We start from the raw sequence: 15,837 nt of genomic DNA, 5'->3' as shown, positions 1-15,837 counted from the left end.
TTGCTTTCTTTCTCGCGATCTCCTATAAAATTAATAGTACAAATCTTGACTTTTATTTTTTTCGGGGGGGGGGGGGGTTTAAACAAGATAATTTTGTATTTTAGTCCATAGTAATTGTCCATGGTTGGAATCCAGACGCTTGCGGCTAACCTCATCCAACTTATAAGGATAACAAAATAGGGGGCAGAGGGCTGTCATAGGCAGGCCAGGGACGACCCCCATTGGTCCCCATCAAGGAATGTTTGCTGTTATAGCGACTCCAATGAAGTCTGAACTTGTGGTTCTATTTTGCAGAGTTTTTCAAGAATTTTTCAGCTGTTCATAACATCACATGATACGGAAAACGTCACATTAAATGTGTCCGGAATCACGGTGTTGCAACGGTGCATCAACGTAACGGTAGTGCAAACAACGTTGTGGGTCCGTTGACTGTTTGCTAAATGTCTTGAGAGAGATACAATGAGATAGAGACAGTGAATGAGTTAAGTGAGAGAGTGAGTTGAATGTGGTTGGAGGGGTAGACAGACATACAGACCCAGGAACCACCAGGTCAGTGACATATAAAGGAATATTCTCCCATCCCGAGTATCCCCAAGCGGCTCCGTGTAGATAAACGTAAGATTATTTACTGAAAGAATAAGAACTTGAGGCTGTGGGAAACTCTAGACGACCCAAGGACCACCTGTCCCATTGGGTGTTGGGGCGTGTGTGGGAAGACTGTGCTAAGCCACTGAGTGTCACTTACGGGTCCATAATGGTCACTTTGCCTCGTTCTCACCGGCAGTTAGGTTCTGTTGTGCCACAATAAATATACTAACTACTAATACGATGTTAACTTTAGGGAAACAAAGACTGTTAGAGGATTACGAATGAGTGTAAATACTGGGGTAAAGAAGGGGTGTATTATGAGAGGCAGCGACCATGAGGAGGGTGTGAGGGAGGTGTTGAGGCGGGCAGGTGGGGCCCAGCTCCTCACTCTCCTCCTCACCTTCACTCCAGTAACATCGTCTGGCTCAAGGTATTATGGTATTGCGTTTTGTGTTTAAATTTTGTTATTAGTGTAAAGTCGTCGATATGTTGATACCAGCTCAGGGGGTTTGTATTGGGAGAGTTAAGGACGTGTTGAGTTTGTGTTACGTATTAGACTTGTGGATCATAATTTCTCTAAATCTTAATTCTTTTTTCTTTTTATAAATTCCTGAGGGCTTGATGTAAGACTTCAAGGGAATTAATTTTGCGTGTGACCTGGTCAAAGTTACGTTCTAAGAAAGACGGGAGGTCAGACAATCTTAAACATAAAAATATTTTTAAGTTTAATCTCTACAAATGTCTTGAGGAAAATCTGAATGTTATCTAACTTGTCCATGCTTAAACTCTCGGAAATAAATCCTTGCGAAGCGAGTAATTAAGTGTAAACTTTCCATAATCTCGTTTAAACACTACTATAACATTAATTCCGATCCCACTAAAATCTCTTTTCTTGCTTTCTCTTTACCCATACTTTTAACACCGTGACCGACTGGCTCCTCCTCCTGGAGGTGTAAACTGTTTATTACGTGTTTAGAGAAAATATTTGTATCGATGTGGAGCTGCATTAAAAAATGACTAAAGTAATTCAATCAATTATTCTTAATCTTGACACTAACATATTGCAACCATTTTGGAATTTAAAGTCTCTTGCCTTTGGACTTCTTCTACCCAAAAAGTCTTCCTTACATTACAGATGCTGCATTCTACATTAACCCTGGTCTTCTACGTGGCTGTAGTGACGTGTCAATATCTACCCTTACAGGTGTGCTATTGGATACTTAAACATTTAGCTGTATAAAATAAATTACTTGAGCTTCATATACTGTGTATTCGCCTGAATGTCTACCATTTTTTTCATATAAACTTAACATTCCAGGCTCCACGTCAAGACTTCGGTACATCCGCTGCTCTTGGTCCCAATATTCCCATAGACACTGGTCGACCCCTTATTGTGTCAATCGGAGCAAGAGGGACCCTTCAGAGTAGAGCTCAAACTAGCGCAGCTAACGACGCCTTTATTCTCCAGGGCCCTAGCAGTGGCCTTGTTCTTGACGCAGGCCAGCACCGAGGAAGTTTTGCTGATGGACGTGTCTTTCCCCAAGACTTTCGCAGTGATGTAGGTCCTGTTGTCGGCCAGGGTGTCTTTGCTGGTCCAGGTCCTGTTGTCGGCCAGGGTGTCTTCGCTGGTCCAGGTCCTGTTGTCGGCCAGGGTGTCTTCGCTGGTTCAGGTCCTGTTGTCGGCCAGGGTGTCTTCGCTGGTTCAGGTCCTGTTGTCGGCCAGGGTGTCTTTGCTGGTCCTGGTCCTGTTGTCGGCAGTGGTCCAGCTACCATATTCAGCAGTGGCAGGTTGGACCAGGTGAACGTTCCGCGGGTAGCAGTGGGCAGCACTGGACCTTCTGGAAGTGTTGTCAGACCTGTTGGCGTCCCTCAGGTCAGGAGAGTGGATGATGTCTTCCACCCCACTGTCACCAAAGTTGTCACCGTCGACCGTTGCGTCACTGTCACCGACCAAGCCTTCAACAGCGTAGCAGTCACCCTGACTTCCTTCAGCGTGCAGACTGTCACCGTCGGAACACGCTCGGTAAGTTCACGATAAATGTGCAATATCAAGATCATAACGCTCAAATCATTTTCCCGCTTATAACAATACCTTCTACTTCACAGGTGCTACAGACGCCTGTTGATGACCGGGTCGATCTCCAGACGTCTGTCTTTGTCCGGCCAACGTCTGTAACGTTAACAGAAGTGAAGTCTGACTTCAGGATCGTGACAGAGACGTCACTAAGCTACGTGACCCTCGGCCACACGTCCTACGTCATCAGCCAGTACACCTACACCACCACGGCCACCCAGGTGTAAGTAGTAGACACTTGTGTTTGAGTGATGGTTAATAATTGTTACTTTAAGTTAATGAATTTTGTATTTCAGGTTGACGTATACAGCGACGGTGGTACACACGAATATTAACACCCACAGAACTACTCTCACAAACTACCGCACCGTGACTGATACGGTATACGTTAACAGCGGCTACGGCTACCGTCCTCAATAGTGAACTTTTGTATTAATAAGTTTAGACCATGGGTAAAATGAGGCACGTAGTATATTCCTGTAATGCATCTATTTGGTTAGAATAAATGTATTGATTAAAACATTTTTAGACTTCAGTATTTTTTTTAAAAGACCAAAAGTTACCCGCTGCATAACTTCTGCCTTAAAGTATAACTACGTGATTTTGGCCGGCATAAAAAAGAAAAATTACAAAGTCAGGAGTCTGACTACTTAAGTGTTTGGACGTTTTCAAAAATTAAGCATCTTCTTGTCTGTATTACTAAATGTTTGTAGTGGTTGCTCTCGAAGACCACTTAAGGCAATGCTACAGCTTTAAAGATTAGGCAGAGATTTCAAACTATTCAAAGAGAACCAGGGGGCGAAATCTGTAAGGCAGATATCGCCTACGGTATATGATTTTTAGACTTAAACACTAAAATCACTAATGGACTGGCACTCTCCTAACTGAAAACGTTTCGAGGGATGCTTCTTCGGGAACTTGGTTTTTCAAAGAGTTTTCATTAAGACTTGCTTCTCCTTACAACGTCCCTTTCCCCCCCCCCCCCCCCAAAAAAAAAAAAAAAAAATTATATAAAATATTATATAACGCACACTCCTATTTCCAGAGGGTAGTAAATACTTTTTGTTAACTGATTAAGTTATATTTCTGTGCCTTTTTGTTACTCTGATATAAAATATTTAACCTTGTTGGTACTCTTGCTTTCATCGGTACTAGACGGCATGTACACTAGCACTTGTAACAGTCAAACCAAGCAACACCGAAGCATCCTGTGCCGAGGTGCATTAGTGATAAAAATCTAGAGATTTGCTTTCCTCGCCTCTTGCCTTCCAATGAAGGAAAGCGATGCATACAGAAGTGCACTCGGGATACAAAGACGAATGTCAAATTATGGCCCTCTCCTTCCACCTGTAATCTAAATTGGAAAGTTACCGTAGAAACTCCCCATCTGGTAATGGGTAAAGACTTTAACTTCAGCAGAAGCTACAAGTCCTGAACTGAAAGACGCAGTTTTCGTGATTCTTTGGATTCGGCGGTGCTACTTTGTTTAATGTGTTATGAACGGGAGGGGAGTGGGGCCATATTCCGTGTGGCTCGGGAAAGATTCGGCCCAACAAGAGATCTGCAGAAGTTTCCTAATGGCCTCCCACTGACCATATAATGTTAAAGGTTATGCTCACCTTTGTAATCCTTGTTCCGTATAGATTTTGGGCCGCTCCCTGTATGAGTAAACGGAATTTAATTCTCCCTTCCCCGCCCGCCCCCTCTTGGTGAATAGAATGCTTTTGATATCGTTTGCCTTGTACGTTTCTGTTCTCGTGCTGGCATCCGTGGTGATACTTGGTGCGCTCTGATCATTCCAAACACTTGATGGTGCTACATAGCCTTCCCGGTTTGGTGCCTTCTTTTGATAATTACTTGTTCTACCTGAGGTTGCTATGCCACTGTTCCCTGAACAGTTGTGCACCTCTGAACATAAAATGGCTGTAACACTTCATGAAACTTGTAGGCGAGCTGTATTCCTGGAAGGTGATCACTAGAATGCAATGCAAGGTGGTAGGTATCACCGTTGCAAGGACTACGTGAGGAATGGATACAGTGATGGTGTGAGGGGGGGAGACCATCCTTGCACCCAAGGAGGATATTGTTGGGGACATAAATGCCGTCATATTGAGCCGGGGAGGCCAAAGACACTTTCTGGAGACCAGGTAGTGCAATACCCAACAGTTCCTTGATTTAAAGCCTATTGGGAATACATCCATTCAACCTGGTGCTGAAGGTTGGTCCCTCCATCATAATTCTAGGGAATTTGGTGTCTTTGTTAGTAAGAGGTAGTTCCTTTCCCATGTGATTGAGGCCACAATCATGACTGGATCGGCCAGGGTGGACATTCCTTTCGTCCTACATGCCGCTGGTGGGAAAAGTGCAAGTTTGGTATATCCACAGGCCCTGGAATACGAACCATCGGAAATCGGACCAAAACTATAAACCTGGGGTAAATAGGGCTGCTGGTTAGGTCCCCATAATTAAAAAGAGGCTACTGAACCTACCATGGTTGTTAGCAAAGGTTAAAATGACATGACACGCTGCAACTTCTGATACAAGGACTGCTACAGTCTACTAATGATTTTACCCACGTAATCCGATAATCGGCGTTGCCCGGGCATTGCCGGATGTCATATCTGCACTTAAATAATTGAGAAATCTGGGTGTTCGTAGCTCTAATTCAGTTCATTTTTCAGACGGCTGTACTTTCCTTCTTTTTTTTTTCTCTCCCTTTCCTCCATCGCAGCATCGTTCGGGTATGGGCATAATATTAAAATATTAAATGTTACCTTTTAGAGGAACATTTTTAAACCCAATTTGTAATCTACATATCCAGGGTCGGGTGACAACACCCCCCCCCCCCCCCACAGCCTCGGGTATAACAACCAAGTAGCGAGGTGTCCTTGTGTGGTGACCTCGACAATTTTAGGTCACTGTTCTCCTCCCCGTGCTCGCTGCGTCAACTATGGTGATACTCATCCTGCCTTTTCTCAATCGTGAACGCGTTATATCAATTTGAAGAAGGTAAGGTAATTATCAGGGGAAAGATTTGCGATCTTGAGGTTTCAAGTTGAGGATGGCTACTTCTACATTTGAAGAAGCCGTCCTACACTTGAAAAATCGAAATGGTTTTTCCCTGAAGTAAAGATGCCACGTCCAACTCCTCTGATATGACGTATGCGTATGTGCTGCATCTCGCTCCTCTTCCCTATATCATTCTCATTTTTTCGATTTATATAACACCTGACATTGAAAATTCTTGACATGCAGAACAGTGATCCTTTTCCCATTTTGGTATCGCACTTTTTTTTCTCTTCCTTCCGGCCTCTTCTCTCTTGTTTTTTCCCTCGGTGGCAGTTTGATATGGCAGTCTACCTGTCTGACCTCCCTCTCGTTAACTGCCTCCTCCTTTTTCACAACACCTTATTTGACTCTGTCCTCTAATCAAAAACACCTAGTCCCTAATCATTCCACTTTGTCTTCCATCTGTCAGTAATATTAAATTATAATGATTTATAATACTTTATAGTTCTCTTGGGAGTGCTCGCCTGGCTCTTGGCGGAGGCAGACGTGTCGCCTGTAAGCTCCTGGTTTGCTGGCCAGTGGTCGTTTGTGTTTGTAAACGGGGCCTTGGGGCCGTGCCGGCTGGAAGGATGGCGGCTCCTCTTTAATAAGCAGAGGGATACCATTGGCCGGCGTTTGCTGGACCAGCGTCTTACCCGGCAGTTGAGGAGGTCATGTTTGATTTGTTATGGGTGGATGTGGCGTCTGTGTGCGGCGTTCAACTTGTGTCCAGGCATTGAGCTGTTGTGAAATTCAGCTCCATGGCTGTGTATCATGACTTTGTGGACTGCTATGACGGGGAGGATCCTCACTCTGCCTGAGGTCAGTGGTAGTTTCGGAAAGGTGCAGTGAGACTTCTAATGTGGCAGTTCATGGTGCTCCCTTTGAGTTCCCTGACTCCTTCTCCGGCGTCACTTTACCCAGTATGGGCGGGTATTGAGAGTCCAGGAGAATGCTATCTCCTCCGGGCGGTGGAATGGTATCCTGAATGGGACCCACACTGTGGCGATGCAAATGAAGGACCCCTCATCCCTTCGTCTCTCCTGCTTCTTTGCTTCACGGTGCGAGTATTCTATGCGGGTCAGAGCCGGACTTATTTCCGGTGCAGATTATTGAGCCACCAAGCTGCGGGTTGTGATGCGAGCCGGGTTGGGCCTGTGAACCTCTTCAGAGAGGAAGACTTTTCTCCGTTGGCGGCCCATGGCCTGTCTCCAGGTGCTGCTGTGATGAGTGATTCTTCCTGGTCGTCTGGTGCCCCGTTGCCGGTCTCTGGTGCCCACCTGATGTGATTGGGGGTGTGGGTGTCGAGGTGTTAGTGCGACCCTAGTTCCCCCGTCTCGGCCACCTCTGCCTTCCCCGTCTCCAGGCAAGTCTCCAGTCGTGTCTCCTGTGGTGTGTGGTCTAGTGCCCCCAATCATCGCGACTGCACCCTGGACTGAACTGTCTCCGTAAGCTATGTCTTCATCCCGTGTCGACGTGCACGCAGTGACATCTCCTGCGGTGTGTGGTCCTGTTCCCCGGGTTGTTGAGGCTGCGATGTTGCGTGATCATGCGCTGTGTGGAGTTACACGGCCGACCAAAGGTTCTGCTCCTGTGCCTCCTAGTGGGGGTGATAGTTCCAACGACCTGCGACCTGTGTCCAAGCGATCGCGGCAAGCTTCGAGTCTTTCTCTGCCTCGTGGTGAGGCCTGGGCTGACTTGGGGGGGGGGGGGGGGGGACTTGGTGATGGTTCTTAAAGGTTTTGTTCCAGCGGCCCTCGTGCCACTGGCATCCATGTCTGTGTCCTCCGTGCATCTGCCCTCGGTGATGCCGCCCGCTGCTCAGTCACCCTTTGTCACTCTGCTCCCTGTGGTGTCGGCCCCTGCGCCATCGCCCTCTGTGACTTTGTCCCCTGCGTCTCTGCCCGTTGTGCAACCGTCCTCTGTATGGCCGGCTCCTGTTCTCCAGGGCCTTGTAATTCCTCAGCCTGCGCGGCTGAGGTCTGTGCAGCCTCTCCTTGTGAATTCCGCCCCTGTGACATCCGCCGTCGTGATAGAGGGCGCCGTGATGGATGTACCCGACTTTATGTATCGCCCGCGGCGATCGCGTGGTTATGTTTCCTCGTCTACGAAGGAGTGGGTTCGGTGGGATGCCTAGAGTAAAAAGTACCGGATAAATATTATGATGATTAACAGTACGTGTGGTTTTTGATTTGTATTGCGTTATTTGATTTGATGTGCTGTTTGGATACGGTTATTTTTGTGTTTGTTTCTGTATTATGATGTTTGTTGATATGTTTACTTCGTTTTCCGACTGTTACTTTGTATTTTGGTGGTTTGTGTTTTTTATGGTTGTGTTCTAGGTTTTCTTGTATTTATTGTCTTCTGTAGCATGTTTTACATGTACTTTTATATATATATATATATATATATATATATATATATATATATATATATATATATATATATATATATATATATATATATATATATATATATATATATATATATAAGTAACTGCAGCAGATATTCATTGTAAATGTTCCATTTTGAGTATTATACGATTTTTGTTTGTGTATTTGATAAACTGTTCTTGAGTTCTGTTCATGTGTTTCTTGACTTGTTAATGTTAATGCTGATGTTGATGTTTTTTTCTGTTATGGCTGTATTACTGTGTTTACTTATTTTTTATCCATATAGCTAATTTACCCCTCGACCTCGATCTTCGTCTGCCTCCAGACTGTTCAAGGCTGCTCATTGAGGTGTCAACCTGCTTCTTGGCAGGTAGATGCCTTGGCTCTGGTGACTTCCGTTTATCCCCTCAACCTTTCCCCAGAGCTTGTATATGGAAACAGTTTTGTTAGTAGGCGGTTAATGTATGAAATTTGGGTGGTACAGGCTCCATGTTGGAGAAGATTGCTATTTTGCACTCTGGATGGGTTGGTTGTGATCAATGGCATCTTGTATATTACTAAAAGTATTCCCACCTGTTAGTTTAAATGCCAGCCAACATTCTTAATGTTAAATTGCGTTAAATGCTACTTGGGCTAAGAAAGTGTTTATTTCTGCACTCCAACGGGATAATTGTACTGGGTATATGGGGGGAAATGTTCAAAGGATGTATCTTAAACCAGTAGGTCTACCTATAGTATTGACTTTGTAAATCATACTCCTACCTAATGGGAAGGGGGGTGAAGTATAGAATGTAGATAAGGTAGCGCAAAGAGTTTTTTGTGGTTGGAGTTATTAAAGTCCTAATAATGTCTATTGGCTATCGCACCAGTGAATGCAGGCTGATCATCCACTAACACAGGTTATAGTATGGAAGCTAATTTCCCTGGGGCTTTTAGTGTTAAAAATATGGCTTAAGGCACTCACATGATCAGAAAGTGTTAACTCGTATAATTTATAACTTCTCGCTAACAACATAACGGTAATGTCTATCCTCCTGTTCTTACTGTGCCTCCATGGAGGTTCCTACTTACAAAACCTTGAAAGAGCCTGACCTACAGTGAAGGCTTTCACTACCCTTCCCGTTTCGGGAAGCCATTTCCTGTAACTTCTTTCCTCGCTCGTACTCATTCGCTGTGATCACTGATGGTTAAAGTTTGCCGACGGTGTTTGTAACTGTTTTTCTTTCCCCGATTGTGCGGCCTGCCCCTGGAGACTAGCATCTTCAAGGCAGAACTTGTAGCAGATTTGTATGCTAGACTGATTTCTCTATGGACGTACCCCTCGTCATTGTGGGAGAATCTAGCAGTGTTTTCTACGCTATTCATTTAACCCTTTGCATCCTGTGATGGTAAAAATCCAATACTGGAAGTTTCTTTAGCTGATATGATTGTGTTTAATTTTGTTAGTTTCCCAGCCATGTTAGAGTTGCCTCAAATTAACTTGCAGATGCCACCGCTAAGGTCATTCTTACTTGCCACATTCCCGGAAACTGATTCCTTTTTAGAAATTCTACACAGTCATTCTGCAACAGTTGGCAGAATGGTTGGTTGGCCTGTCGTTTCAAGTAGTAAACTGAATGCTCTTGAAAAAATGACTTTTCTCCCGTGGCCTTTCTCCCATAACTGTAGTAGGCGATGGGGAAACGGCTTTGGCTACGTTGGGTACCTGTCACACCCTGCTTAACTCATGGTCATTGCGATGCAACAACGTCCTGCTCCTTTTTGTCCAAACTGAATTGTCCCATTCAAGTCATTCATCTCCCTGTAGAATGCCCTGATTTACAGGATGATTGAATGTCCTGCTTTCCTAATGTTCCCTCGTCTTCTTGTTCTTCAATAGAAGCCTTGGTGAAGCAGATACTTCTGATATCACTTGCCTTACCTCCTGTTCTCGTATTGGCGTCGGGGGCGATACTTAGCGCCTTTTGAATATCAAGCAACACAGACGGTGCTACAGTTTTCCCAGCTGGCGCACTACTTGTGATAACTACTTGGCGATAAATGTTTAAGGTTTTGTACCTGAAAACTCGCATCATATGATTAATAGTAAAGAATGGCTACCGAACGTGCTATATCTATCGTGCATCCTCCACTCCACTATTTTGCGTCGGGCTAGCATGCAACGGATCTGGTCAGGAAATCAGTTTTTTTCATCCCTAGTGTTGCCAGTATATTTGCCGACAGTTTGACTGAGGTATCTAAGCCCGCCGCTGCCATACAAAGTTATTTTTTTCCGATTACTGGCTCAAGACCTTATGAAGAAACACATACTTATCCACAGACTGTCTGGGAGATGCAAGCGGCGCTCTCCAGATAAGACCTTTCCAGGTCCTGATGGTATGACATGTTATGCCATCATATGATACAGCTTGTCCCCTAGGAACGTAGATAAATCTTATAAGTTTTCCGGTGTATTAGAATGCGACCCTTGTTCCCAATCATTAATGAAAGACCGGGCATTGCAGATACTGATCAATTAGCTATAAAATGCTGGATAAAATGACCAATGGCAGACAAGTGTCTATAGAACAAGAAGGGTTTTTGCAAGATGCGTTCATTATCAATATCTTTTACAGGATGACAAAAGTAGACGCGTCAAGATCCCGTCCGAATGCTGCCAAACACACTCCAGAACCTGGTACTTGTGACATCGCTCCTTTGTCTTTCTGCTCTTGTTCTGGCATCTTGAATGATGAATAAGATTTTTTATTTGTAAATCATACATAAATACACAATAAAAAAGGCACCGAGGCGCCAGAGCGCAACATAAACATTACAGTAAGCAAAACAAATAAAGCAGCAATGACACAGTAACAAAACAAAAGAGCACAATACATAATAACCAGGAAAGTAGCACAAAACAAAGTAACAAAACAAGAGACAAAATAGGTAAATCGGGCAACCAAACATAAACACACAGTAAAAAAAATATCGAAAATCACAGAAAAACTAAATACAAACATATGAAAACAATACAGAAACATAAATAAAAAAACAGCCGATAACGGCAATATAAGAAGATAGGCACCGAAGCACCACAACAGAATAAACCAACATCTCACATGAATATACGCAGAAAGACAAATACAGGACACTACCGGAACACAGCAAGTGGAATCCTTCCACAAAGGGAAGCGGTACAATCAACAGGGCCACCAACCCCACACACGGTGGAAACTTCGGGGCCACACACAGCGCCACAAAACACAGCACAAGCACGCAAAAGTAAGTAATTATCAGAGAAGGCACCAAGCCGGGAAGGCTATGCACGCAAGAAAACACTCACGGACCCGACCACAACACACGGAGGACGGGCCAACCATCCACATAAACAACACCAGGCACCCAGGCCACACATAGAGATAGGTATATACACAAAACAGAAAAAACTAAACACATTGAAAACAGGCGCACGATGACGTGTCTCTAAGGTGACGAACCACCACCACTGGGCATCGGCATAGTGGGCAGGGACACATCCAGCTGGAACACAGAAGATTGAGGCATAGAAGACTGCACAGGAGGGTGGAGGGCGGCTGCACAAGAAGCAGAGGCACCGCCGGTGGAACCACAGAGGGCGAGGGCTGCAACACAGGGGCCGGCGGCACCGTGCCAGCTGCATTGAGGGCAGGGCAACACTTACACTTGGGCACAGGGGCGGGCACAGGAGTAGGGATCAAGGCCACCATACCAGTCATCACTTCCGCAACAAGGGCACCCGCCACCACGATGGCAACACCACCCACAGGCTGCGCAAGAGCCGCATCCTCGGCAGCAGAAGGCTACTCTGCATCCACCACATCCGCCCAGGTGACACCCCTCTGGGGGAGACAAACAGGGAGCCCGACACTTCACACACTTCGACACCGGGCACTCGTCGGCAGGATTATCATCCAACTCCAGAGGTGCCATAGTAGGAACACCAGGAGACCGGACACGGTCACGCATCAGGCGGTCATGCAACACCGCAGCTGACTTCAACCATCGGAGATACCATAAAACACTCCACAGCAGGAACATTCACAGGGACACGCACAGCTCCTGGCAATGCACAGCCACACTCCACCGAAGACAAAGTACCCAGAGATGGGGCAGGCAGGGCGGAAGAGGCAGGGAAGGGGCGTCAGGGACGGAACCGCACATTCCATGGGCGCAACAACCACACCACCAACCGGGCGGTTCGCAGAGATTGGCAACACCACCAGGCCACCCGACGGGGTAAACAGCATCCACGTTGGCATCACACAAGAGTCCTCCAGTCCCTGCAGCGGGGTGAAGTTCTCCTCCAGGAAGAGGTTCACAGGGCGGACACTGCCAGCACCACAACCCACAGCCTGTTGCCCCGACAACTTGCACCAGAAGCAAGTCCAGGGTTGGTCAGCATAGAACACCCGGACATAAAACCCCATAAGCAGGACCGGCGACGGTATAAGGGAATTCAGGTGCATCGCCAACATGCGGGTCCCACTCAGAACACCCTTCCACCTCCCGGAGGAGATGATGTTCAACCGCACACTCAGCACCCGCCCAAACCGGGCAAAGTAACACCGCAGAAGATCCTCAGGGAGCTCAAACGAAGCCCCATGCACAACAACATATGTGGTCTCGCCGCATCGATCAGACACCAACACAGAACCACCACCCGCGGGCAGCGGGAAGGATCGCCCATCATAACGATCCACGAATCACCTGTCGACAGCCGTGGAGCCGAACTTCACCACAGCCGGTGACTGGCGACAAGCTGTACTCCAAAGACCTCCGCCATATTCACCCGCAAAGGGTTCAACAGCAGGGCACGACGCCTGTCCGGTGAATTACGAATCAATCGTATCCTTCCTTAGGACAGGGGGGGAACGGCACCCCCATATCACAGGCCAACAGCAACCCCCGCCGGGTGTTGCGTCAGTGGGTTGGGAAGTTGTCCCCCCAGCTGCGGTGGAAGGTGAAGGGGTGGGCGATGGTGCTGGTATTGAAAACTCAGTCCAGGTTGCACCCGTGTTGCGGCGCTCTGTTTCAGCCCCCGTGCAGGCGACTTCTGTGCACCCGACCTCTGTGTTGCAGCCCTTGACATTCAGCCAGTGGAGTCTTTGCCCCTCGCACAGCCGGCCTTTGTGTTGCCAGCCCCCATGCTGCGGTCCCTGGTGCAGTCGACTCGTGGCTTCCATGCGATCTTCTGTGCACCAGGCTTCCGTGATCCATCTGGATGTGCCCCTGCTCGCTCTGCCGTCGCCTTCTGTGCTGTTGCTCGCCGCCCTGACCACCATCCTCGTGCAACTGTTGTCAATGTGTTTAGTTTTTCTATGTTGTAGGTTTCATGTTATTCGTAGTTTCCATGAGATGGGTTAGTGTATTGTTTATTGTAATATATGTTGTGTATAATTTTGTTTTGTTGTGGCATTTTGGTGCCTTGTCTTTTATGTTTATTTATGTAATTTTGTTCTGTACCAATAAAAAAATAAAACAACCACGTTCTCACCTGTAGATCCCACCAACAGTCACGTTCACACCTGTAGACCCCACCAACAGTCACGTTCACACCTGTAGACTCCACCAACAGCCACGTCCACACCTGTAGACCCCACCAACAGCCACGTTCATGGAGGTGTTCGCCTAGCTCTGGGCGAAGGTGGACGTGTCGCCTGTGAGCTCCTGGTTTGCTGGCCCGTGGTAGTTTGTGTGTGTGAGCGGACCCTTGGGGCCGTGGCGGCTGGAGGGATGGCGGCCCCTTTCCCCCCTGTGAAGCGGAGAGATACCATTGGCCTAGAATTTACTGGCCCAGCGTCTTACCCGGCAGCTGAAGTGGTGATGATCTACATGTTGCGGGTGTATGTGGCGTCTGTGTGTGCGGCGTTCAACTTGTATCCGAGCATCGAGCTGTTGTGAAATTCTGCTCCACGGCTGTGTATCGTGTCTTTGTGGACCGCTATGACGGGAGGACATTTACTCTGCCTGAGGGTGGTGGTTCGGTGGTAATGTCGGACAGGTGCAGTAAGACTACCTATGTGGCGGTTCATGGTGCTCCCTTTGAGTTCCCTGACTCTCTTCTGCAGCGTCATTTTACCCGGTATGGGCGGGTCTTGAGTGTCCGAATGAATGCAGTCTCCTCCGGGCGATGGAAGGGTATCCCGAATGGGACCCGCACTGTGGCGCTGCGCTTAAAGGACTCCATCCCTTCGTCCCTCCAGCTTCTGGGCTTCATGGTACGCGTGTTCTATGGGGGTCTGTTTCCGGTGCGGACTCTCGGGCCATCAGGCTGCGGGATGTGGTGCGAGCTGGGTCGGGCCTGTGAACCTTTTCAGGGAGGAGGACTTTCCCCTGTTGGCGGTCCCGGACCTGTCGGAAGGTGCTGCTGTGGACAGTGTTACTACCCAGTCCTCTGTTGCTCAGTTGCCGGTCTCTGATGTGGCTGTGGGTGTTGGAGTGGAAGGAAGTGCATCCCCGGCTCCCGCACCTAAGCCTCCCCTGCCTGCCTCGTCTCCAGTTGTGTCTCCTGTGGTGTGTGGTCTCGTGGCTCCGGACGTCGAGGCTGTGCCTTGGCCTGTACTGTCTCCGGCAGCTGTGTCTTCGACCCGTGTCGACGTGCACACTGTGATGTCTCCTGTGGTGTGTGGTCCTGTTCCCCGGGTTGTTGAGGCTGCAATGTCGAGTGATCGTGCGCTGTGGGGAGTTGCGCGGGCAACCAGCGGTTCTGCTACGGTGCTTCCTAGTGGAGGTGATAGTTCCGACGATCTGCGACCTGTGTCCAAGCGTTCGCGACGAGCTTTGAGTCTGTCTCCGCCTCGTAATGCGGCCTGGGCCGACGTCGGGGAATTTGAAGACTCCGGGAGTTCGTCTTCTGGGGATGGTGATGTGTGCGACGCTGTTGGAGTGCCTGCGACTCCTGTGGGTCGTGTTGCAGCAGTGATGGGTCCTGTGGTGGGATTGTCGCCTGGCCCTGGTCCGGTGTCTTCTCCGGCTGCCTCCGCGTCACCGGATACTGGTTCCCCGGGTTGGGAGGTTGTGGCACTGGCCGAGATTGCGAGAGAGGGTAGGGGCTTGGTGCCGGTTCTTACAAATGCTTCTGTTCCGGCGGCCTCCGTGCCTCTGGCGTCCATGTCTGTGCCTTCCACGCCTTTGCCCTCTGCTCAGTCATCCTTTGTTACTCCGTCCCCTGTGGTGTCGGCCCCTGCACCATCGCCCTCTGTGCTTGCGTCCCCTGCGACTCCGCCCGCTCAGTTGCCGGCCTGTGTCCAGGCGACTCCTGTGCTTCAGTCCCGTGTGGTTCCACCGTCTGTATCAAAGCCCTCTGTGCGGCCTCTTCCCGTGCCTACCGCCCCCGTGGTGGAGGGAGCCGAGCTGGAGGTTCCTGACGTCATGCGTCGACCACGAGGGTTACGTAGTCACGTTAACGCGCCTATGGAAATGTGGGCACAGTGGGATGCCTATCGGAAGAAGTACCCGATTCGTTACTATCCGGATAAATATGAAGATTGACTGTGTGTGTGGTTCTTGCTTTGTGTTGCTTCTTTCTTTCGTTGGTTTGTTGAGCTATGTGTTACGGGCTCCTTTTTTTTCCCCTTGTTTTCTTACCTAGTTCTTGCTGGGTTATAATGCTCTAGTGTTTTTTCTTTTTTTTTACTCTTTCATTGTTACCTATGTGTAAGATTCCATTTTTGTTTATGCTTATTTACGATTTGTTCTCTTATCTGTGTCCTA

General features: G+C 47.9%; 1 protein-coding gene across 1 annotated transcript; it reads left to right on the top strand.

Moving 5' to 3' along the window:
- The first annotated feature begins 929 nt into the window (after window positions 1-929).
- Window positions 930-3,192, top strand: LOC138359006 (uncharacterized). Its single transcript, XM_069317541.1, has 5 exons — window positions 930-1,018; window positions 1,724-1,792; window positions 1,907-2,611; window positions 2,695-2,885; window positions 2,959-3,192. Exons 2-5 carry the CDS (start codon window positions 1,724-1,726, stop codon window positions 3,080-3,082), a joined length of 1,089 nt encoding a protein of 362 aa, XP_069173642.1. The 5' UTR covers window positions 930-1,018; the 3' UTR covers window positions 3,083-3,192.
- The last annotated feature ends 12,645 nt before the right edge of the window (window positions 3,193-15,837 follow it).

Source organism: Procambarus clarkii, chromosome 88, assembly GCF_040958095.1.
Source record: "Procambarus clarkii isolate CNS0578487 chromosome 88, FALCON_Pclarkii_2.0, whole genome shotgun sequence".
In the NCBI taxonomy this organism is placed as follows: Eukaryota; Metazoa; Arthropoda; class Malacostraca; order Decapoda; family Cambaridae; genus Procambarus; species Procambarus clarkii.
This window is presented reverse-complemented; position numbering and strand designations above follow the sequence as displayed.

Coding starts and splice junctions, on each gene's coding strand:
- LOC138359006 (XM_069317541.1), top strand. CDS start 1,724: ATGCTGCATTCTACATTAACCCTGGTCTTCTACGTGGCTGTAGTGACG. Junction 1,793..1,906: donor GTCAATATCTACCCTTACAG/GTGTGCTATTGG, acceptor TTAACATTCCAG/GCTCCACGTCAAGACTTCGG. Junction 2,886..2,958: donor ACCACCACGGCCACCCAGGT/GTAAGTAGTAGA, acceptor TTTGTATTTCAG/GTTGACGTATACAGCGACGG.